At 53.5% G+C, this 23,746-nt stretch overlaps 1 protein-coding gene across 2 annotated transcripts in view; it reads right to left on the bottom strand.

The window, feature by feature from the left end:
• HMCN2 (hemicentin 2) overlaps positions 1-23,746 on the bottom strand; it is a 177,860-nt gene that overhangs the window by 38,261 nt on the left and 115,853 nt on the right. The window contains exons 48-66 of one of the 2 annotated variants that reach the window (XM_010810510.4): positions 23,581-23,667; positions 19,728-19,919; positions 17,794-17,967; positions 17,572-17,688; positions 16,919-17,061; positions 16,405-16,555; positions 14,564-14,782; positions 11,999-12,112; positions 11,193-11,380; positions 9,898-9,994; positions 8,996-9,157; positions 8,692-8,805; positions 7,718-7,920; positions 6,940-7,021; positions 5,077-5,208; positions 1,966-2,109; positions 1,714-1,873; positions 1,500-1,624; positions 463-646 (exon numbers count right to left, since the gene is read on the bottom strand). In XM_010810510.4, coding sequence (XP_010808812.1) covers positions 463-646; positions 1,500-1,624; positions 1,714-1,873; positions 1,966-2,109; positions 5,077-5,208; positions 6,940-7,021; positions 7,718-7,920; positions 8,692-8,805; positions 8,996-9,157; positions 9,898-9,994; positions 11,193-11,380; positions 11,999-12,112; positions 14,564-14,782; positions 16,405-16,555; positions 16,919-17,061; positions 17,572-17,688; positions 17,794-17,967; positions 19,728-19,919; positions 23,581-23,667 — 2,788 coding nt within the window. The remainder of the gene's footprint in view (positions 1-462; positions 647-1,499; positions 1,625-1,713; positions 1,874-1,965; positions 2,110-5,076; positions 5,209-6,939; positions 7,022-7,717; positions 7,921-8,691; positions 8,806-8,995; positions 9,158-9,897; positions 9,995-11,192; positions 11,381-11,998; positions 12,113-14,563; positions 14,783-16,404; positions 16,556-16,918; positions 17,062-17,571; positions 17,689-17,793; positions 17,968-19,727; positions 19,920-23,580; positions 23,668-23,746) is intronic. The other variant, XM_010810511.4, reaches the window with a different exon arrangement.

Here is a 23,746-nt window from a genome sequence, read left to right as displayed (position 1 = left end):
CACACATCTCTTGTGACATGTCACTTTTATACTCGCTTATTTTCCATCCCCACAACTGCAGGAGCAGAGGCTTTGTCTTGCTCACTGCTCCACCCCAGTGCTCTGGAACGGCACCTGGAACAGCAAGCACTCCAGAAGTGCTGCTGAATGCGTGAAGACTTTGCTCAGGCACCTTCTTCCAGGAAGCCTTCCCTGATTTCTCCTACCAGGGCTAGGCTGAGTCAGCTGCAATCGGATGTCATCACCCAGATCTGTGCCTCCCCTACTGGGCTGTGAAAACCTGAGGGCAGAGGCCACTTTCATTTCTGGAGTTCCATTTGGGTCCTCTTGTTCCCCTCATCAAAAACTTCTATATGTTTATATTATTTTCAGTCTAAAAGCCATTCAGTTGTGTTTTTAAGCAAGCTGCTTGAGCAGAATGTCTGGGGTACTGGCTGGTGGGCTGGGAAACCACTGCCTTACCGGAGGGTGCGGCCAGAGCTGTGGAGGTGGGTGCGGTGGGAGAGCGGAAGGGGCAGGCCGTCCTTGAGCCAGCTCACGTGGATAGGCGGGGAGCCCCGGACGGGGCACGCCATGCTCACCAGATCGCCAAGCCTGTGAACCAGGGTCCCTGCACCCTCTGGCCCCTGCTCGATGGTGGGAGGCACTGATGGGAGGGCAGAGAGGAAAGAAGGAACAGTGATGGGGTCAGAGAGCTGGACCATAAAGAAGTCTGAGTGCCAGAGAAATGATGCTTTCGAACTGGCGCTAAAGGAGACTCTTGAGAGTCCCTTGGATTGCAAGGAGATCCAACCAGTCCATCCTTCAGGAAATCAAACCTGAATATTCATTGGAAGGACTGTTGCCGAAGCGCCAATACTTTCACCTGATTCAAAGAGCTGACTCATTGGAAAAGACCCTGAGGCTGGGAATGATTGAAGGCAGCAGGAGAAGTGGGCAACAAAGGATGAGATGGTTGGATGGCATCGCAGACTCAGTGGACAATGAGTCTGCCCAAACTCTGGGAGATGGTGAAGGACAGGGAAGCCTGGCGTGCTGCAGTCCACGGGGTCGCAAAGAGTCGGACACGAACGAGCGACTGAACAACAAGAGCTAGGGGGTCAGGGGAGGGGAGGTGGGCTCCCCTCAGGGAAGTCCCAGCAGATGGCACTGATACCTAGACCTCTGCCACTGCAATCAGCACGTGGCGATCACCACGTGGTCCTGGAGCCACATCTACTCCCGGCAAGGATGACACCCCCGGTGTCTCTCCTTTATCCCCTGACTCGCTTGCTGTACACCTGGAGCAGTTGTGCCCCGGCCTGGGGATGAGGCAGAGGCCCAGAGAGGCCAGACAGGCCTGGCTCACAGAGGGGGCTTGGATAGGGGTTCACCAGGTGCCCCCCACCAGGGCCGTGTCTGCACCCTCCGGACGCCCCAGTGGAGGCCCCGTGTTGGCCGGGCTGCTGCCATCCTGGGACGGCTGGACTGCCTGCCGCTCCGCGCCCTTGGCGGCTCACCCAGCACATTGACGGTGTAGAGCTTGGCGTCCTCGCCGGCTGCATTGCGAGCCACGCAGGTGTAGGCACCTGAGTCTGAGGCCCTCAGGTCCTTCAGCACCAAGGAGCTGCCATTCAGGTAGAACCTGTCACGGGGAGAGAGAGCCGGGAGGCAGGTGTGTGAGGACATGGAGGCTCACCGCCTGGGACAGGGAGGGTGCCGGCTGGGCCTTACCAGAGGTAGGGGCCCACGCTTTCATCCAGCGGGCTGCCATCCTTCAGCCAGACCACATATGGGGGAGGCTGCCCGTCGACCTCACAGTCCAGCTGCACGTCCTGCCCCTCCAGGACGCTGTGCTCCTGAGTGGTGCCTGAGCTCTGGATCCGGGGGGCCACTGTGGCAGGGGCTGTGGTGAGGCCCTGGGGCAGAAGCTGGGGCTGGTGTGGGGGGCGTGGGACATGGGAGGGGCTCAGGGTGCGGACGTACCCAGCACGGCCACCACGAAGTCCTTGTGGGCCTCAGCCTGGGCGTTCTCAGCCACGCACGTGTAGGTGCCAGCCTGGTCTGGCTGCAGGTGACTCAGCTGGAGGCGGCCCCCCCGGGAGACCACACCACGTGCCATGCTGCTCTCTGCAGGAAGGAGGGGCAGGCCTGGACGTCACCTGCTCAGACCCATCGCCCCAGGTGCCACCACGGGCCCAGACACAAAAGCCACGTGACTCCCTGGGAGGGTGCTTGATGCCCACTCACAAGGCTGGAAACACCCCAGGAACCCTTGAATTACCCACCCCTTTCTTACGCTCACGGGGAAACTGAGGCCCAGACACATCACAGCCTTCCCCAGCCTGGGTGCCTTAGATTGCGTCAGTCCTTATAACCAACCCCTCCATACACCCTTCCACTGGGGACATTTCTCCCCAAGGGATCCCACTCCCTTTATTGTCTAGGACTTGCTCCTCTTCCTGTTGACTCTCAGGCCCAGCTCATTCCCACCTCCTTTCCAATTTTTCCCTCCGCCCCTGTGGATCACGGCAAACCAGCCACTCACTGAACTTGATATGAGTCAATCGAGGGGCTCCTCTGAGACTCTGCTCAGGCTGCACACCCCCCCAGACTGGAATGCTTTCCCCTTGTGTTCTCCAGTGGCACCTCTGCCCCAAAGCCTTCTCCAACTGCACCAGCCCAGGCTGATCTGCCCTCTCTCAGATCCTCATCTGTCCAGCCAGCCCTTCAGCACAAAATGTATTGAGCAACTACTACAAACCCAACAGCGAGTTCAGGAATCAAAGACAGGTGAAATGTGGTCCCTGTCCTCAAGGAGATCAAAATGCCTCAGAGACAGTGACACAGGCACACACCCGTGTGCCCGGCCCTGTGGAACCCTGACGGAGCCTGGAGAGACGAGGCCAGGCTTCTGCAGGAGGTGAGTCTCAGCTGAGACTGGAAAGTGGGTCTGAATCAGCCAGGTGAGAGTGGACGTGGTTCCGGGAGCCCAGGGTGGGTATTTCAGGAAAGAAATGGCATGTGCCAGGAGCTGAAGGCCAGAGAGAAGAGAGTCCAGAGCAATCCACCGCTAGACATATATCAAAGAAGGAAAGCGTACGCCACGCACTTGTGCAAGAACATTCACTGTGTTATCCCTCACAGCCAAAGGTGGAAACAACACGAACATCCATCGACTGGCAGATGGACAAAAAACGTGATAGATTCACACAGTGCAACGTCCAGCCACAAAAATGAATGAAAAAAAGACTTAAAGAATGAAGAATGACATGTGCGACAACATGGATGAACCTTGAAAACACGGTGCTAAATGGAACAAGAGGCCACGTGTTGTGTGATCCCACATGTTACATGAAGCGTCCAGAACAGGCAAATTTATAATGACAAAGTAGGGTAGGGGCTGTCTAAGGCCAGAGTGACTGCGAGTGAAGGTGATGGGTAAGGGATTTCCTTTGGGTGATAAACATGTTCCAAACTTATAAACAGCAAGGTCCTACTGCATAGCACAGGGAATTGTTCAATACCCTGTGATAAACCATAATGGAAAAGAGTATTAAAAAGTATGTGTGTATATATATATATATATGCATGCATGCATGCATGATCAGTTGTGTCTGACTCTGCACCCCATGGACAGTAGCCAACCAGACGCCTCTGTCCATGGGATTATCCAGGCAAGAATACTGGAGGGGGCTGCCATTTCCTTCTCCAGGGGATCTTCCCCACCCAGGGATCAAACTCACATCTCCTGCAATGACAGGCAGATTCTTTAAGATTCTTTACCACTGAGCCACCTGGGAAGCCACACACACGCGCACACACACACACACACACACACACACACACACACACATAACTGAATCACTTTGCCGTACAGCAGAAATTAACACAACATTGTAAATCAACTATACAACTATACTACAATAAATAAGGAAAAATAAAATATAAAGTTAAAAAGTGTTCCAAAATTGATTGTGGATATGCTGTGTGAATATACAAAAAACAACTGAATTATACATTTTAATTGGGTAAATTGTATAGTATGTGAATTGTATCTCAGTAAAGCTGTTATTGAGAGAGACAGACAGACACAGGCATATGCAAGGAGCTGAGAGCAGCTAGGTCCATCTGGAGCACGGAGCAGGATGGAGGGGGGCTGGCCCTGGCCAGTGGGCCCTGGCCCTGAAGGGCCTCCTGGGTTGTGGTCCTGAGGACTGCAGCCATGGAAGGATTTTCAACAGATAACTGACACGCCCAGACCTGCCCTTTGCCATCCCTTCTGCCCCAGAGGAGCCTGCACTGAGGTCCTGGACGGGGTCCAGGAGATGAGTGTAGGGGCTGTGCCCTCACCCAGGGGTGTGGGCCATAGGGGCTGAGATGGAAGAGGCTAAGGGGTGGAGAGCAGGGCTGGCCCCAGAGATGTTTACATTGACAAGAAGAGGCACCTACTGACTAATGGGCGGGTGGGTTGGGGGAGAGTAAGAGTGGGGCAAGGATGCAGACCTGGATGGAGGTGACCAACAGCTGGGCTAGACAGAGCTGAGGTGCTGGAGGAGGAGCAGCTTTGGGGGCCACTGTGGAGCCCAGGCTCAGGCCAGCTGTACCCTCAGCACCCACTCTGAGTTTCTGTTCTGTGGACACAAACACAGGAGCCACCAAGCCCCCATGTGAATGGTCCTCAGTGTTGGGATTTCAAGGCCAGCAGGGCTGAGAGACAAATGGGGGAACGGATCAACAAGGTGCTGCCGGCTTTTGATTTTGCCAAGCAAGTGAAGTTACAAACCCAACTATCCCCTTCTGCTTTCATTGCCATTTCATTAAATAAAGAAACTTGTTGCTGTTTTAGTCGCTAAGCTGTGTCTGACTCTTCTGTGACCCCGTGGACTGTAGCCCGCCAGGCTCCTCTGTCCATGGGATTTCCCAGGCAAGAATACTGGAGTGGGTTGCCATTTCCTTCTCCAGGGGATCTTCCCGACCCGAGGATCTAACCTGTGTCTCCTGCATTGGTAGGCAGGTTCTTTACCACTGAGGTACCAGGAGAACCCCAAACAAAGAAATACTTGGCAGCAAAATGATAAGGACTGATGAACTCACCGACAGGCATCCTGTCCTTCAGCCACGTGACAGCAGGTGCAGGGACCCCAGTCACGTCACAGCTCAGGACCAGGGGGCTCCCAGCCACCCGGCTCACCATCTCCGTCTCTGGGTTCTCAAACGTCGGGGGCACTGCAGGAGAGAAGCCAGATTCCCAGAATCCTATGACTCTGCCCCCTACTTCCTTCCTCTCGGGCCGATCAGGGAGGCCTGAGAAGCACTTCCCTGTGCTTAGGAGCTGACATTTTATGTTTTGCCATTGATGCGGATGTGAGTTGTTTTATCCACAAACGTAAATACGACCAGCAGCTGACTATTTCCAAACATTTACAAAGCAGAGCCCAGAGGGAGAACACTTAGCCCAAAGATGGTAAATATGTGACTATTGCACCAGCAGGCGTTAACCTATGCCAGGGCAGACATCACTAATCGATCCCAACACTCTCTCCTGCTCAGCCAGCATGAAGTCACGCACCACAGGCAGCCACTGCCAGTGAAACACAGATGGCTGTGCTCAGGATGAAACATCTTCTCTCTCAAGGACCAGACATTGCACCCTCTCCCTGTTCATCAAGGTGGCCATCAGGAGAAGGAGCTATGAGCTTTGAGCAGCAGCAGACCTGGTATCAATAATTTTCAACACTGGTATTCAGTATGGTCAGGGTTGGATCCATCCACTGTCCCGGTGGTACAGAAGCTGAAGGCTTTGGCATCTGTGGCAGATAGCTGGTGTCTCTCTACCTGTCCTTCCCATCTTGCACAGGGTCACTCGGGCAGAAACTACATTTCCCAGTCTCCTTTGCAGCTTGCTGTGGCCAGCTGCTCAAGTTCTCTATGTCTGCTCATTTCTGCTTCACCGGCTGGTATACAATGCAACGTGTGTATGCTGAATCACTTCAGTCGTGTCTGACTCTTTGCGACCCCATGGACTATAGCCTGCCAGGCTCCTCTGTCTGTGGGATTCTCCAGGTAAGGATACTGGAGTGGATTGCCATGCCCTCCTCCAGGGGATCTTTCTGACTCAGGGATCGAACCTGAGTCTCTTACGTCTCCTGCATTGGCAGGCAGTTTCTTTACCCCTAGCACCACCTGGGAAGGCCCAAAGATGGAATGCAGACAGGGACAACCCTCAGCGAATGGGAGATCAATACGATGGAAGGATCTTGGTCCCTAAATTAGCATTTGGTAAGTCCAGAGCTACCCTCCAGCCCAGATGCTCACTTCTAGGCTTTTGGATGAGAGAGGTAAACTTCTCTCTTCCTTGATGCACTATATTTTGGGGTCTTTTTGTTACACAGCTGAGTCTTTTCCCTAACTGACACAACATCTGACCACAAGAAAATCTGGCCAAGCCTTCATCCCTTGCTTCCCTAGGCAGTTCCGACAAGCTCTCCCTTCACCCCCAGCTTGAGCCACACCCAATGAAATGCCCATCTATGTTCCATCTTGGGCTGCTAGGGCAGGTGCCTTAGGGTTCAGGTGGGGATGACATGGTCCCAGGACTCCGAGGGTCTGATCTCTTAGGGCTCTGTCCCAGTGCTCCCATCCTGGGCCCTGTGCCCAGCCATTTCTAGACACAGTCATGGCAGACCATAGATGGAGCGCCTTCTGCATGCTTAACAGGCAGGTCCTATCTTCGGCTCCTTTTACTGAAGGTAAATCCGAGGCTCAAAGGGACAAGGTCACTCAGAGCAAGTCATCAGTGGAGTCCTGTTCTGATCCTGCTCTTTTCAATTCCAGATCTTGTGCCCTAAACACTCAGCAACACACTTCCCTTTGCAGTCACTGCCCTTCCCATCCTTGGTAGCTCCATGTGCTGCCAGCTGTCCCACAGTGGCGCTCGCAGGCTGGTCCCCAGCTTACCCTGGACCGTGAGGCTGAAGGCCCGCATGGCCTCCCCGGCTGCATTGCTGACTCTACAGCTGTATAAACCTTTATCCGACACCTGGGACAGAGAAAGCACGTGATGACAGTGTGCATGCGGCTGGGGTGGGCTCCCCAAAACCTCCAGGCCCCAGAACCTTCCAGAGCAGGACTCTCCAAGTAAACCGGTCATGCCTGGGAGGCCCAAGGGGAGATGGGACCTTCTGGCCTTTCCCAAATCCTAGAGATGCAGGAGGGATGAGAGAAGGTGGGTGCAGAGGACCCAGACCTCACCCTTCCCTGGGTCTGCGTGTCAGCTGAGCCAGGGGGAGAAGGTTCCCTCGCTGTGGGGATGGAGCTGAACCCGGAGAGGGGAGCCCTGGGTACAGTTCCAGAGGAACAGCGAATATTCACCCAGTGAACACTTGTGGGTGTCTAATCCACACCAGGGACGGGGGTGGGCAGGTGGAACCGAGTCCCCGGGAGTGATAACCAGAGGGGCCTGGAGAGGCTTCTGGATCCCGGGGAAACAGGCAGGCGGCAGGGCCCGGATCTGCTTGAAGTCGTTCTATGGCTCAGTCCGAGCCAGACCTGGGGTCTGGTGCCCTTTCCGCATCTCCCGCCTCCAAGGCTGCTCATCACCTTGGACTGGGGTTCTCTGGGCCGAGGAGGAAGCAGGCCCCACATCCTGCCACCCAGCTGCCCGCCTGCCCCTGGCACACCAGGAGGTGACATCTCCAGGGCTGCCCAGGGCCGCCTGCACCTCCAGACAGCTCACCTGGGCGTCCTGGATCTCCAGCCTCTGCCCACCCAGCAGAGCTTGGATTCGCTCTGGCAGGACCAGGGGCTGCCCGTCCTTCTGCCAGGCCACAGTCGGCTCGGGGAATGCGTCTGTCTCACAGCTCAGGACGGCCTTGTCCCCTGCACTCACCAGGACCACATCCTGGGGTCTGCTGGGTGCCTGCCGGAAGGTGGGGGGAACTGGGGCAGGAGACGAGCCAAGTGAGGGGCCGAGGCCTTCCCCTGTCCTCCCCAACATCCCTGCAGGCTAACCATCTATGGAGAGAAAGGGTCACACAGCAGACCCCACCCCAGGGGATTGCACTGACCCCGGGGGCTGGACTAAGAGAATCCAGGCCAGCACGCCGAGGACCTGCTGGGTGACCTGGGAAGTGCCTCTTGGCCTCTCTGGGCTCAGCCTCCCAGTTGGGGTACACGTGTGTTGAGTCACTTCAGTCGAGCCTGACTCTTGCGACCGCATGGACTGTGGCCCGCCAGCCTCCTCTGTCCATGGGATTTCCCAGGCAAGAATACTGGAGTGGGGCTCTGTTTCCTCCTCCAGGGGATCTTTCCAACCCAGGGATTGAACCCGGCATTGGCAGGCGGATTCTTTACCAGTGAGCCACCAGGGAAGCCCTGGCACTGGATTAAATGCTCACATACCACCATCTAATCCTTAAACCAACCATCACCTTATAGTGATGGGAGACTCAAGGCTCAGAGAGGAAGAGTGACTTGCCCAAGGTCACAGAGCAAGGAAGCACACAGCTGAATTTCAAACCCAAGGGCGTCCGAGTCTAGTAACCAGGAACGTAACCCCACGGTGCCCCAGACACCACTGCAGCAGACGGCACGGTGTGTCCCAGGCTCCCCCGGGGCCGGCTGCCCCTCTCCTGACTGTGCTGGAGAAGGGGTGTGAGGGTGATGGAAGGAGTCGGGGACAGTGCAGGTGGGGGGACAGATGGCACGTACCCAGCACGCTAAGCTGCACCAGCTTATGGTCTCGGCCGGCGGCGTTGAGGGCCTCACATATGTACATCCCAGAGTCCAAGAGCTGAACCCGAGTCAGCTGCAGGGTGTGGGTGCCTGCGAGGGGTGGTGGTGGCGGGTCGGGGGGGAGCCAGCGCTTGGCACCAGTGAACAGGCCCCAATCCCCAGACCCTACGCCCACAATCCTAAAGCCCTCCCAGACCCCCAATTCTATCCCAGATTTGGGGAGGCCACTCAGCTTCCCCATAGAGTCTCCGAGCCAGGCCCTCAGCCTCAGTTTACGCACCAGGCAGGAGGAAGATCTCTTCTCCCAGGGAGAGGGTCCAGCCGTCCTTGTACCAAGTGACCTCGGGGCTGGGGTGAGCACGGACGTCGCAGGGCAGGGAGACGCTGCTGTTGAGGGTGGCGGTGATCTGCTCCGGGTTCAGACCTGCGATTCGTGGCGGGACTGTCCCCGCGGGGCCACCGAAATAAAGAAAGACGTGACAATACAGACCGGCAGGGAGCCGACGGCCACAGGGTGACACATGGGGCCTTCTGGGGCTCCTGGCACTTCAAACCAGCTCCTGTTCGTCTTCCTCATCTTGTAGAGGAGAATGCAGAGCTCAGAGATCAGAGAGGGAGAGTCATTTTTCCAAGGTCACTCAGCTGCTCAGTGGGAGGGCCAGAATATCCATTCAATTCAGGCTAAGTCCTAGACCTGAGTGCCCAACGCTGTCATCCCTCTGCCCCTGAGGCCACAGCTGCACTACGTCTGGAGCCAGAGATCTCAGCCCCTAAGATGCACATATCACGGGAATGCAGAGGTTGAGAGGGTCGACTCTGGAGGCAGGGAGACCCCCACTGAGTCTCCGAGCCTGTTTCCACGGCCCTAAAATGGGGCCCACCTCTCGGCTTTGAGCCCAGGAAAGTAAGTGCCCTTATAGTAAGTGATCAATAGTGGTGCTGGAAAGACCTTGTTCTTCTGAGAGCCTCCGAGGTTGCTTAAGATGGTCTAGTGGCCAGGGTCCTCCAGAGTTCTCTGTCCTGGGGTAAGGCTGGCACAGACCGAGGGCCCAGGATGCTGGAAGGACCGCAGCACTCTGCCTGCCTGCCTGGTGAGCCCACAGAGCACGCCAGGGCCAACCCAGAGGACCAGCCCTTGCTCATCTGGGGAACCCGCGGGGGCTGCCCACTCGCCCGGCTCACCTTGCACCCTGAGTGTGAAGAGCTTCTCCGTGGAGCCCGCTGGGTTCTCGGCCACACACATGTAGCTGGCGGCGTCAGCCACTTCCGCCGTGGAAACCTGGGGGTGCATGTTGCCAGCCCGATGGCTCTGGGCCCCCCAGGAACCGCGAGGGCTCCCTCCCACCCATCCCAGGCACGGCCGGCACCAGGTGGAGCCCCCTCAGAAGACCACCTTTGTCTACACGGAGCAATGCTTAGGGAGGTCACCCCACGTCCAGCCAGGGCTTTCTGTGACATTCGGGGCTGTGAGGCTGACAGATGAGTCCCTATAGCAAACTGGGTGATGACAGTTTCCCCTCCCCAGCCCCGAGAAGGGTGCTCTGTGCTGTGCTGGGCTCCAGGGGTCCTGTGTAGGGGTGTCTGGATGTTGGGGGCCCGAGGTGCTGCCTGAGGTTCCAGGTGCCCACACGGCTCTGTGAGCATCTGATGGCCTTCCTATGGAAGGCTGCCCTGTGCCACGCTGGCTGTGGGTGTGCCAGCCTCTGCTCCTTTTCAGGGGCCACGAGCAGCCCTATAAGGCTTCTCACATACGATTCTTCAGTGAATTAAATAATTAAGTAAAAGTGAAAGAAAGTGAAAGTGCAAGTCACTCAGTCGTGTCCGACTCTTGGTGACCCCATGGACTATACAGTCCACAGAATTCTCCAGGCCAGAATACTGGAGTAGGTAGTCTTTCCCTTCTCCAGGGAATCTTCCCAACCCAGAGGTCAAACCCAGGTCTCCCTCATTGCAGGCAGATTCTTTACCAGCTGAGCCACAGGGGAAGCCCAAGAATACTGGAGTGGGTTGCCTATCCCTTCTCCAGGGGATCTTCCCAACCCAGGAAACCCTGAATTAAATCCCAGGGGTTCCAACACACTTCCAAGCAAAGAGCTTCAGGTGATGGCAGTTCGTTGGTCCCCAGACAAACAGAACTGAGTCACTGCAGCAGCTATCTTTATTTATAATTTATTTTTTGATCTTGCCACAGGGCATGTGAGATCCTAGTTCTCCAATCAGGGATCAAACCCATGACCCCTTGCAGTGGAAGCACTGGAAACGCAGAATCTTTTTTGCTTTTGTTTTTAAATAAGTATTTTTTAAAAAGTATTTTTGGCCACACCCTGCAGCATGAGGGATCTTAGTTCCGCCCCCCAACCAGGGATTGAACCCAAGCCCTTTATGGGAAGGAAGGCAGAGTTTTAACCACTGGACCACCAGGGAAGTCAGCCACTGCCTTTAGCCTGAGCAGGGGTTGGGGGGGGGGTCGCCCTGACCTGTAAGATTCGCCCATTTTCCAGGACCTGCAGCCGTGGGCTTGGGGAGAAAGGCAGCCCATTTTGGAGCCATGAGATGGTGGGCGCAGGGTTGCCCAGGACTGGGCAATGCAGGCTGACGGTGCTGTTGGCATTGACGGTCACCTCCTCTACAAGCTCCTCCGTTTCACCCAGGATCACAGGTGGAGCTGGGGGCGAAGAGGGTGAGAAGCGGGCAGCCTCCTTGGGAAAGGCCCCAGGAGGAGCAGGGCATGGAGACGAGAGGTCTTGGTGCCAGGTGCTAGCTGGGGCTCCTTGAACCCTGCCCATCAAGCCCTTCTGAGCCCTGGGACAGCTAAGAAGTCTAGGGCACAGAGAGGGCTATGATTCACTCAAGGTCACTCAGCTAGCAAGCAACTCATGTGTGCTGTCACTCAGCTGTGCCCAACTCTTTGCAACCTCATGGACCGCAGCCCGCCAGGCTCCCCTGTCCCTGGGATTCTCCAGGCAAGAATACTGGGGTGGGTAGCCATTCCCTTCTCCAGGGGATCTTCCCAACTTGAGGACGGAACCCACGCCTCCTGCCTTGCAGGCGGACTCTTTACTGTCTGAGCCACCAGGGAAGGCCCAGGAAGCAGCTCACTTGGAATCTGAACCTAGTCCAGTCTGGTTTCAGAGTCCGAGCTCGAAAGCCCTGCATCATCCATTTGGAGAAAGGCAAGACTACGCCTGCTCTCTACTTGGGCCCCCTTCTGGAGGTGGGGGGCCCTCACGGGGCCTTAGACCTGAGCCTCCCCCACTGCCCACCCCCAGGCCAGGCCACTCACTCAGTACCAGCAGCTCGTAGTGCAGCCAGTCCTCGCCCACCTCGTTGGAGGCCTTGCACGAGTACCTTCCCGCATCCTCCGCCCGTACCAGGGGGATCTGCAGGACCCGGCCTCCTGCAGGGACACGGGGGAGATAGAGGTCTGAGCAAGAACCAAGAAACCTGCCCTCTCCCCTGGAGGAGATCTGGGACACATCACTGCCCCACTCCCCCCACATAACCTGTGACATGCAGAGAAGCACCTGCTGTGCCCCGGTCACGGCACAAGAGGGCCAGTTAAAGCACAGTAATGGCTTGCTCTGCACCAGGCCCTGGGCTGAGCATTCCCCCAGCCTCTGACTCTGTGTGTTGTCACAACTCCCATCTTACAGATGGAAAAACTGAGGCTTCCTAAGAGTACTTGGCAGGGCTGAGCCCAGCTCCTTGATGAAGGCAGAGAGAAGAGGCGGAGAGCTGGGCACATGTCTGGGCAGAGGCTCTCAGGAGGCTGGAGTGGTTGGAGGTGGGGGCTCTTGAGGGGCATCACCTGGGACCCTCTGCGATCGAGAGCCAGCCAGGGCCAGACTCTGGCATCAAGGGGGCTGGAACTTGTGTCTAGCAGGAGTGGGGTTTGGGTGACTGTGCGCTCAGAATCCTGGGCTGGGGGGTGGCCAACCCAGGATGTGATGGGCTGTGAGTAGGATTCGAACCAGGGGCTCATTATATGCAGAGCCAAGGGGTGGTAGCCTGGACTAGGGAGGCTGTGGCCATGGTCAAGGGAGGGATCACTTAATGTGTGAGATTAATCTATGATCAGGGCCAGAATTAAGATCAGCTGTGACTATGAGCACTGTGTGCCCAGGATTAGGGGTTCTGTGGCCAGGGCAGAGACCAATGGTGGGACTGAGGGTCAGCATGTGACTGAGCTCTTTGTGTCCCCAAGCCAGAGGGCAGTGGCCATTTAAGGGGTCAATTACATCTTTCCGTAAGCCCTGCCTCTCCCAGATCTCCAAGGGGTCGCCTTCTTTCACGAGCACCAAAGTCCAAACCCTGGCATGGCTGTTCGCCCTACAGCCCCCTCATTCTTCCCTCCACCACCAGCGTCACCGCTGACCCGCGCCTGGCCGGGCACCGCGTGACCGTGAGCCGGGCGACCACCCCACCCGGGCTCTGTGTCTGGGATTCCTCCCAGTCCTGGACCCCTCCGCCCCAGGGAAGCCAGGCGTTTCTAAGCCCCATCCCCAGAGCCCTTTAATTCAAAGCCGTCCGTAAAAAACTATTCTAAGATGAAGCAGTTGTTTAGGCAGGAAGCAACCTAGATGCCCATCGACTGATGAGTGAATAGAACACGTGTGGTACATAAACACGATGGAATATATACTCAGCCATAAAAGAGGAAGGGGTTGAGTCAGTCCTAGTGAGGTGGAGGAACCTAGAGCTTGTTATATACATAGTGAAGTAAGTCAAGAAGAGAAAAACAAATATAGTATATTAACGCATATATGTGGGATCTACAGGGCTTCCCTGGTGGCTCAGACGGTAAAGCGATCCAGAAAGCTGATACTGATGAACCCACTTGTGGGGAAGGAATGGGGACGCAGATGTAGAGACTGGACTTGAGGACACAGTAGGGGAGGCAGGGAGTGGGGCAAATGCAGAGAGTAGCGTTGGCATAAATACAAAATGTCCATGCGATGGAGAGCCGGTGAGAAGTTGCTGTGTGGCGCAGGGAGCCCAGCCTGGAGCTCGGTGATGGCTTGGATGGATGGAAGGGGGGAGGGGAGGAGGCTAGGGAGGGAGGGGTGTACTCTATGATTATGGCTGATTTGCGTTTCGCATGGCAGAAACCAGTACAGCACTGCAAAATTTTAAAAAATTTAGATATAAAAAAAGAAAAAGTGTTTATGTTTTTAACAAAAAAGCAAATAACTTTTAAAAGTTTCTTTACCAAATGAGCTATCAGGGAAGCCCAACTTTAAATAAACAAATATGTAAAGCAGGAAAAAGACAGAAAGAGGTCACATGACAACCTAGAGGGGTGGAAGGTGGGAGGGAGAGTCAAGAGGGAAGGGACATGCATATGCTTACAGCTGATTCGTGTTGATATATGGCGGAAACCAACACAGTGCTGTAAAGCGACTATCCTCCAATTAAAAATAAATAATTTTTTTTTAAGGTCACATGAGCCATGATCTTGGATCCTGGGTGGGCATCAGAGCCCCATGAGAGCTTCTTCAACATTTGGGGTCTTAATAAAGGAACTGCCCCCTCCCCCCGGAAAAAGGGGCCAGGACATTACAGATCTCGAAGCCCAGAGGTGGGCGTGGTGCAGACGAGGACCTCTGTTCTAACCAGAGGCAGAAGGGGATCCTGTTCTTGCCTTCAAACAGGTAAAGGACTTCTAGCCCCAGTTTATGAAAGGCGGCTGAGGTCCAGAGTGGTCACATGCCCTGCCGGGGGTCAGACAGCAAGCAGCAGGCAGGAGACCTCAGGCCGCACCGAAAGGCGGAGGCGACCAGCCCTGGTGTGGGTGTGACCCTGGTGCCTGCCTGTAAAGGGCCCGCTCTTCCACGCAGCCCTGGCCTACCTTGCAGAACAGACACCCCGTCCTCGATGGAGAGGGGGCGGTCCCCTCTGTACCAGGTCAGCTCCGCGGCTGGCACCGCATTGGTGTCGCAGTACAGGTAGGCAGGGTTGTTCTCCACGATCTCCCGGTATTCCGTCACCCCACCCCGGGCCTCTTCACCCCAGAACGGGGTCTCAAAGTCTGCAGTGGCATCAGCCACCTTCTGGAAAATGGGGGGTACTGGGGAGCGGAGGACAAAGCCGTCAAGACACACCATTGAGAGATGGGCATGAACCTCTGTTCAGAGATTCCCGTCCCAGCCTCCCCTAGGCAGGGAAATTTCATCGATTGAGCCAATCCCTTTCATCAAAGCAGTTTTTTTTAAATGATCTTTTTTCCTTTATTATCAGCTAATTTTTTTAAAAGATCTTTTTTTTTCTGATGCAGACCGTTTTTAAAAAGTCTTTATTGACTCTGGAAAATTCTGAAAGAGATGGGAATACCAGACCACCTGATCTGCCTATTGAGAAATTTGTATGCAGGTCAGGAAACAACAGTTAGAACTGGACATGGAACAACAGACTGGTTCCAAATAGGAAAAGGAGTTTGTCAAGGCTGTACATTGTCACCCTGTTTATTTAACTTATATGCAGAGTACATCATGAGAAACGCTGGACTGGAAGACACAAGCTGGAATCAAGATTGCCGGGAGAAATATCAATCACCTCAGATATGCAGATGACACCACCCTTATGGCAGAAAGTGAAGAGGAACTAAAAAGCCTCTTGATGAAAGTGAAAGTGGAGAGTGAAAAAGTTGGCTTAAAGCTCAACAATCAGAAAACGATGATCATGGCATCAGGTCCCATCACTTCATGGGAAATAGATGGGGAACCAGTGGAAACAGTGTTAGACTTTATTTTTCTGGGCTCCAAAATCACTACACATGGTGACTGCAGCCATGAAATTAAAAGACGCTTACTCCTTGGAAGGAAAGTTATGACCAACCTAGGTAGCATATTCAAAAGCAGAGACATTACTTTGCCAACAAAGGTTTGTCTAGTCAAGGCTATGGTTTTTCCTGTGGTCATGTATGGATGTGAGAGTTAGACTGTGAAGAAGGCTGAGCGCCGAAGAATTGATGCTTTTGAACTGTGGTGTTGGAGAAGACTCTTGAGAGTCCCTTGGACTGCAAGGAGATCCAACCAGTCCATTCTGAAGGAGATCAGCCCTGGGATTTCTTTGGAAGGAATGATGCTAAAGCTGAAACTCCAGTACTTTGGCCACCTCATGTGAAGTGTTGACTCACTGGAAAAGACTCTGATGCTGGGAGGGACTTGGGGCAGGAGGAGAAGGGGATGACAGAGGATGAGATGGCTGGATGGCATCACTGACTCGATGGACGTGAGTCTGAGTGAACTCCGGGAGTTGGTGATGGACAGAGAGGCCTGGCGTGCTGCGATTCATGAGGTTGAAAAGAGTCGGACACGACTGAGTGACTGATCTGATCTGATTGACTCTGTTACAATATTGCTTCTGTTTTATGCTTTGTTTTTTTGGCCAAGAGGCCTCTGGGATCTGCCTTCTTGGACCAGGAACCCACACCCGCTGCATTGGAAGGGGAAGTCTTAACCACTGGACCATCAGGAAAGTTCCCTGATCACCCATATATTACAAAGGTAAAACTAAGGCCTGGTGGGGCAGTGATGTCCTGGTCCGCCAGGGCTCTTGAAAGAGCCCAGGCCAGGGTTCGGGGGGCCAGACGTGCAGACAGCGATGAGAATAGAGCCCTCCTGCCAGGCCGCCCCAGAAGCACTGACACCCCCCAAGTCCCACTGACCCCCGCCCTGTGGCCCCACACACCCTGGATGAGCACGTTGAAGTCCTGGTCATCCTCGCCGGCCACGTTGGTGGCCACGCACAGGTATCGCCCAGAATCGGAGACCTGCGTGGGCTGGATCTGGAGCAGCCGTCCTTCGCCGAGGATGCGGACACGCTGGTTGGGGGTCACGGGCTGGAGGAGGAAAGAGAGGGGACAGGGATCAGGAATGAGGGCTAGAAAGCACCCAGATGAGTTACTTCCATTTTCACATGGGTTTTAAAACACCACATAAAGTGATCAGAGCACCCTGACAATTCTGTAACACCAGACCCACAGAACGTAAAAATTAGAAGAGAATTCAGTGAGTGAATATAGGGTTTCATGCATGTGAGACTTGTTTTCTATAAAGAGTTGAGCTTCTTATTAAAATATAAAGGATGGGGCAGGGCCCAGGACAGCTCTGGGGCCTGCTGCTATGACTGCCTTTTCTGGAAGGTTCTGCAGATGAGGGGGACCCAGACAGAATCTGAGGCCGCCAGGGGCTCCTGAGCTCACCTGTCCGTCCTTGTACCAGCTGATGGTGGGCGGGGGCACAGCCCAGGACTCACACTCCAGGGTCAAGGTGCTGTTGACCTTGGTCTTCACTTCCTTCATGCTGACCTCCCCGAAGAGGTCATCTTTGGAGATGGAAGGGGGTACTGAAAACCATAAAGGAGTCTGAGGAGCAGGCCGGGAGAAGAGGTGCTGAGACCCTGCACCCCCCAGCCCCTAAGCCCATCCCAGAAATGGAGGGGGCTGTCTCTCCAGAGCAGAGGAACAGGGAGCCTGGTAACCCACCCACTCCTGGGGAGAGATGGTTATGGGACAGGGCAGGTCTGAGGCAGGGGGATTCCTGGGGTGACCTCTGGGGACCCTTCCGGGAGTATCAGGTCTCCAGCTGTGGGCTACCGGTATTATTGCACCACAGTTCAAGTGGCAAAAGGAAGCCAGGACTGCTGTGGGTCTAGGCATCCACGTGACCCAGTCCTAACTCACTGGTTCCCTCCTCCTAAGTTCTAGGCCCTAAATGGACCGAGCTGGCCTGGCTGGCCAGGGGCCATCAGAGGGGACATGTCACATGAAGGTGCCTGGGGTGTCAAGTGCAGCCCCGGCACTCCCGGGCAGCCTCCTGCCCACGCAGCCGGTGCCCTGGCCGGTCCCTGACTCACTGAGGACTTCCACGTGGTAGTTCTTCATGGCCTCGCCCAGCTCGTTGGTGACCACGCAGGTGTACTGGCCTGCATCTTCCTTCTGGGCATTCAGAATCTGCAGCCCGTGGGTGCCTGCTTGGGGTAGGACAGCGGCCAGGGTCACCCCTGGCTGCCTGCCTCTGACCCAACCTGGTGACATGTTACCTCCTCCCCTTCCCCCCATCCCCTCGAGGGCATCACCTGGGAGCAGCTGGATGTTGTTCAAGGCCTCAAAAGGGACCCCGTCCTTCATCCAGGTGATGGTGGGGGTGGGAAAGGCCCGCGTCTCGCAGATCAGAGAGATGGGGTTGTTGATGGTCACAGTCACCTCCTCGTCCATGCTGTCCTCCGTCACTCCCAGGATGGTGGGAACCACTGCAGTGGGGCAGGGGGTGCGCTCCTGAACAGGGATCCCCCACCCTGGGCCCGAGGACCCGGAAAAGTCTGAGACCCTGGTGCTGGGCTTCAGTGCTGTTGCTGTTTGTGTTACACAGATGGGAAATGAGGCTCAGAGGAACCACGCCCTGTGCGGCCAGACTTCAATTCAGGCCTGGGTGGCCCAGAGCCCAGGCTCTCCCTTACTAAGCCATATCATAGGGGAAGCTGGTCAAGTCTGCCTCTATTTCCCCAATAAGCTCTTAACATCCATGCGTGTGCAGGCTCAGTTGTGTCCGACTCTTTATGACCCTGTGGACTGTAGCGCGCCAGGCTCCTCTGTCCATGGGATTTCCAGGCAAGAACACTGGAGTGGGTTGCCATTTCCTCCTCTAGGGGATCTTCCTGACCCAGGGATCAAACCCCTGTCTCCTGTGTCTCCTGCACTGGAAGGCGGATTCTTTACTACTGCGCCACCTGGGAAGCCCCTGTTAACATCCAGACATCTACTAATTTTTCCACAGTCTTCCCAGTTCTGTGTGTGGTTCCAATTTGTACCCTGCTCTGAGCAGAGGTGGGGGTGGAGTTTTGTTCTCTGCTGAGTAATATAGCTCTGCTTTCATGGGTCCCCAAATATTCTCTTTCAGCTCTTGCTGGGGACCCTCCTTTTTACCAACAGCAGTTTATTTCATTTTTCATTAATTAATTTTGGCTGCTCTGGGTCTTTGTTGCTACGTGCAGGCTTTCTCTAGCTGTGACGAGGGGCGGCTAGTCTCTGGTTACGCTATACAAGCTTCTCTTTGCGGTGGCTTCTCCTGTAGCAGACTTCAGACTCTAGGGTGTGCAGGACAAGTAATTGCAGCTTGCAGGCTCTAGACCTCGGGCTCAGTAGTTGTGGCACACAGGGTTAGTTGCCCCCAGGCCATGTGGAATCTTCCAAGAGCAGGGATCGAACCTGAGTCCCTTGCATTGGCTGGTAGATTCTTAACCACTGGACCTCTAGGGAAGTTTTGTGCGTGCTCTGCATGCTAAGTTACTTCAGTCATGTCTGACTCTTTGCAACCCCATGGATTGCAGCCTGCCAGGCTCCTCGGTCCATGGGATTCTCCAGGCAAGAATACTGGAGTGGGTTGCCATGTCCTCCTCCAGGGGATCTTCCTGACCCAGGGATCGAACCTGGGTCTCCTGTGTCTCCTGCATTGCAGATGGATTCTTTACCACTGAGCCATCTGGGAAGTCCTACCAATAGCATTTTGAGAAACAGATCTGTCTAATCTTCTAGAACCCTGCTTCTCCTAATGAGACAGTTCATGCTGATGGCTCTTGGGAGAATGACTGCCTGGGTGTAAGCCCCCACCCTGAGGCCTGGAGTCTTGTCACCTCTCTAAGCCTCACAGCTTCACTGGTGACCGGGGGACAAGCACATCTCCCACCTCCTAGGATAGTCAGGGGACGCCTGTGGTCCAGTGGTTAGGACTCTGCCTCCCAGTGCACAGGGCTTGGCTTCGACCCCCAGTCAAGTAACTAAGATCCCACGTGCTGCTCGGTGCCCCCACCCCCATTCAACTAATCAGGCCTCTCCACATGCCTGGCTCGTGGTAGGTGTTTAGCCAATATACCCACTGTTGTTACTTTTGTTGTTGCTGACATGGAAGAAACAAAAGTAAAGTGCTTTGTGGGAAGCTGCCTGTAAGGAGTTGGTCACCTTGGTTTTCCCTTCTGCTTGAACCTAGGGTCACCAGGAGATGTTTGGCACTTACCCAGGACGCTAAGCTGGAAATGCTTGGTCTTCTCCCCTATGGCGTTGGCTGCAACGCAGGCGTAGTGGCCCGCACTAGACAGGTTGGCGTGGAGGACCCACAGGAGGGCTCCATCTGGAGAAACGTGGTGGGCGTCTCCACTAGCTAGGGGTTGGCCGTCTTTGAACCATGTGACCTTGGGCTGTGGGTGGCCTGTATGCAGAGGGGAGAGGCAGGTGAAACGATTCAGTAGGTTTTCACCAGGTCAAACCAGAGGCCAGAGGCAGCTCCGAGATGGGGTGGGAGACATCGTTCTCCATTTCAGTCCAGAGGCCCGTGTGGCAGGGCAAGACACAGAAGCAGCCGTCAAACCTGGCCCGGACCCTTTCCTATGTGATTCGGTTACCGTTTCCTTTCCCAGGTTGTGGGCAGGGATGGCTTGGTACAGACAGGCAGGACATAAAGGCAAATTATTCTTTCCATCCATCCATTCATCATCCATCCATCCATCTACCCACCCCACCCCATCCATCCATCCTTTTATCCATTCATACATACACACATTCACCCATGTGTCCATTCATCCATCTATCCATCCATCCATCCATCTCTCCCAGGCCACAAGCATTAATGGGAGCCTACTTTGCCAGGCACTGGGGGAACCACGGTGACAAGATAGTCCTTGGTTCTCATGGAGCTCAGAGCCTGGCTGGGGTAGACAGATGTCACAAGGCCACTCTGGCCCAGTGGAGTCAATGCTGCGACAGGGGAACACTAGGACCTTGTAGGAGAACAGCAGAGAAATGACTCCAGAAAGAATGAAGACACCCAGTGACTGGTGATGGAAGCAAGGTCTGATGCTGTAAAGAACAGCACTGCATAGGAACCTGGAATGTCAGGTCCATGAATCGAGGTAAATTGGAAGTGGTCAAACAGGAGATGGCAAGAGTGAACATCGACATTTTAGAGATCAGTGAACTAAAATGGACTGGAATGGGTGAATTTAACTCAGATGACCATTATATATACCACTGCGGGCAAGAATCCCTTAGAAAAAAATGGACTAGTCCTCACAGTCAACAAAAGAGTCTGAAATGCAGTACTTGGATGCAATCTCAAAAACGACAGAATGATCTCTGTTTGTTTCCAAGGCAAACCATTCAGTAGCACAGGAACCCAAGTCTATGACTCTACCAGTAATGCTAGAGAAGCTGAAGTTGAACCGTTCTATGAAGATCTACAAGACCTTCCAGAACTAACACCCAAAAAACATGTCCTTTTCATCATAGGGGACTGGAATGCAAAAGTAGGAAGTCAAGAGGTATGTGGAGTAACAGGCAAATTTGGTCTTGGAGTACAAAATGAAGCAGGGCAAAGGCTAACAGAGTTTTGCGAAGCGAACACACTGGTCATAGCAAACACCCTCTTCCAACAACACAAGAGAAGACTCTACACATGGACATCACCAGATGATCAATACTGAAATCAGATTGATTATATTCTTTGCAGCCAAAGATGGAGAAGCTCTAAACAGTCAGCAAAAACAAGACTGGGAACTGACTGTGGCTCAGATCATGAGCTCCTTATTGCCAAATTCAGACTTAAATTGGAAAGTAGGGAAAATCACTAGACCATTGAGGTATGACCTAAAACAAATCCCTTATGATTATACAGTGGAAGTGACAAACACATTCAAGGGATTAGATCTGATAGACAGAGTGCCTGAAGAACTATGGACTGAGGTTAGTGACATTGTACAGGACACAGTGATCAAGGCCATCCCCAAGAAAAAGAAATGCAAAAAGGCAAAATGTTTCTTTGAGAAGGCCTTATAAATAGCTGAAAAAAGAAGAGAAGTGAAAGGCAAGGGAAAAAAGTAAGATATACCCATTTGAATACAGAGTTCCAAAGAATAGCAAGGAGAGATAAGAAAGCCTTCCTCAGTGATTAGTGCAAAGAAATAGAGGAAAATAATAGAATGGGAAAGATTAGAGATCTCTTCAAGAAAATTAGAGATACCAAGGGAACATGTCATTAAATGATGGGCACAATAAAGGACAGAAATGGTATGGACCTAACAGAAGCAGAAGATATTAAGAAGAGGTGGCAAGAATATACAGGAGAACTGTACAAAAAAGATCTTCATGACCCAGATAATCATGATGGTGTCATCACTCACCTAGAGCCAGACATCCTGGAATGCAAAGTCAAGTGGGCCTTAGGAAGCATCACCATGAACAAAGCTAGTGGAGGTGATGGAATTCCAGTTGAGCTATTTCAAATCCTAAAAGATGATGCTGTGAAAGTGCTGCACTCAATATGCCAGCAAATTTGGAAAACTCAGCAGTGTCCACAGGACTGGAAAAGGTCAGCTTTCATTCCAATCCCAAAGAAAGACAATGCCCAAAAATGCTCAAACTACCACACAATTGCACTCATCTCATACGCTAGCAAACTAATGCTCAAAATTCTCCAAGCCAGGCTTCAACAGTACGTGAACCGCGAACCTCCAGATGTTCAAGCTGGATTTAGAAAAGGCAGAAGAACCAGAGATCAAATTGCCAACATCCACTAGATCATTAAAAAAGCAAGAGAGTTCCAGAAAAACATCTACTTCTACTTTATTGACTATGCCAAAGCCTTTGACTGTGTGGATCACAATAAACTGCGGAAAATTCTTTAAAAGAAGGGAATACCAGCCCACCTGATCTGTCTCCTGAGAAATCTGTATGCAGGTCAAGAAGCAACAGTTAGAACTGGATATGGAATAACAGACTGGTTCCAAATCGGGAAAGGAGTACATCAAGGCTGTATATTGTCACCCTGCTTATTTAACTTATATGCAGAGTACATCATGCAAAATGCCGGGCTGGATGAAGCACAAGCTGGAAACAAGACTGCTGGGAGAAATGTCAATAACCTCAGATATGCAGATGACACCACCCTTATGGCAGAAAGTGAAGAGGAACTAAAAAGCCTCTTGATGAAAGTGAAAGAGGAGAATGGAAAAGTTGGCTTAAAGCTGAATATTCAGAAAACTAAGATCACAGCATCAAGTCCCATCACTTCATGGGAAATAGATGGGGAAACAATAGAAACAGTGAGAGACTACTTTTTTGGGCTCCAAAATCACCGCAGATGGTGACTCCAGCCACGAAATTAAAAAACGCTTGCTCCTTGGAAGAAAAGCTATGACCAACCTAGACAGCATATTAAAAAGCAGAGACATTACTTTGCCAACAAAGGTCCTTCTGGTCAAAGTTATGGTCTTTCCAATGGTCATGTATGGATGTGAGAGTTGGACCATAAAGAAAGCTGAGCGCCGAAGAATTGATGCTTTTGAAACACGGTGTTGGAGAAGACTCTTGAGAGACCCTTGGACTTCAAGGAGATCCATCCTAAAGGAAATCAGTCCTGAATATTCATTGGAAAGACTGACGCTGAAGCTGAAACTCCAATATTTGGCCACCTTATGCAAAGAACTGAGTCACTGCAAAAGATCCTAATGCTGGGAAAGACTGAAGGTGGGAGGAGAAGGGGACAACAGAGGATGAGATAGTTGCATGGCATCACCGACTCAATGGACATGAGTTTGAGCAAGTTCCTGGAGTTGGTGATGGACAGGGAGGCCTGGCGTGTTGCAGTCCATAGGGTCGCAAAGAGTCCGACACGACTGAGCAACTGAACTGAGCTCTGCAGTCAGATGAGTAAGGAAGAGTGTTTGTGGCAGAGGCATAGAGAGTGAAAAGTCCAAGATGGCAAGGGACACCCTGCAGGGAACAGCAGGGCAGTGGGCAGGCACCCCAGATCTCTGAAGACCCCTCCTCCCACAGCTGCCTCTTCACCCTCCTCCAGTCCGCTGTGTGGCCCTTACCTGAGACGTTGCACATCAGGTGGGCCATCTCCCCCTCGGGGACCTTGACTGTGTCCTCCACGTCCTCCTTCTCAATACTGGGAGGAACTGCGAGAAGCAGGAAAGACAGACGCTCACTGACCAGGCTGAGCAACCACGGAGCAGGAAGCCAAGCGCCCACTGGTTC

Source organism: Bos taurus, chromosome 11 (assembly GCF_002263795.3).
Source record: "Bos taurus isolate L1 Dominette 01449 registration number 42190680 breed Hereford chromosome 11, ARS-UCD2.0, whole genome shotgun sequence".
Classification (NCBI taxonomy): Eukaryota; Metazoa; Chordata; class Mammalia; order Artiodactyla; family Bovidae; genus Bos; species Bos taurus.
This window is presented reverse-complemented; position numbering and strand designations above follow the sequence as displayed.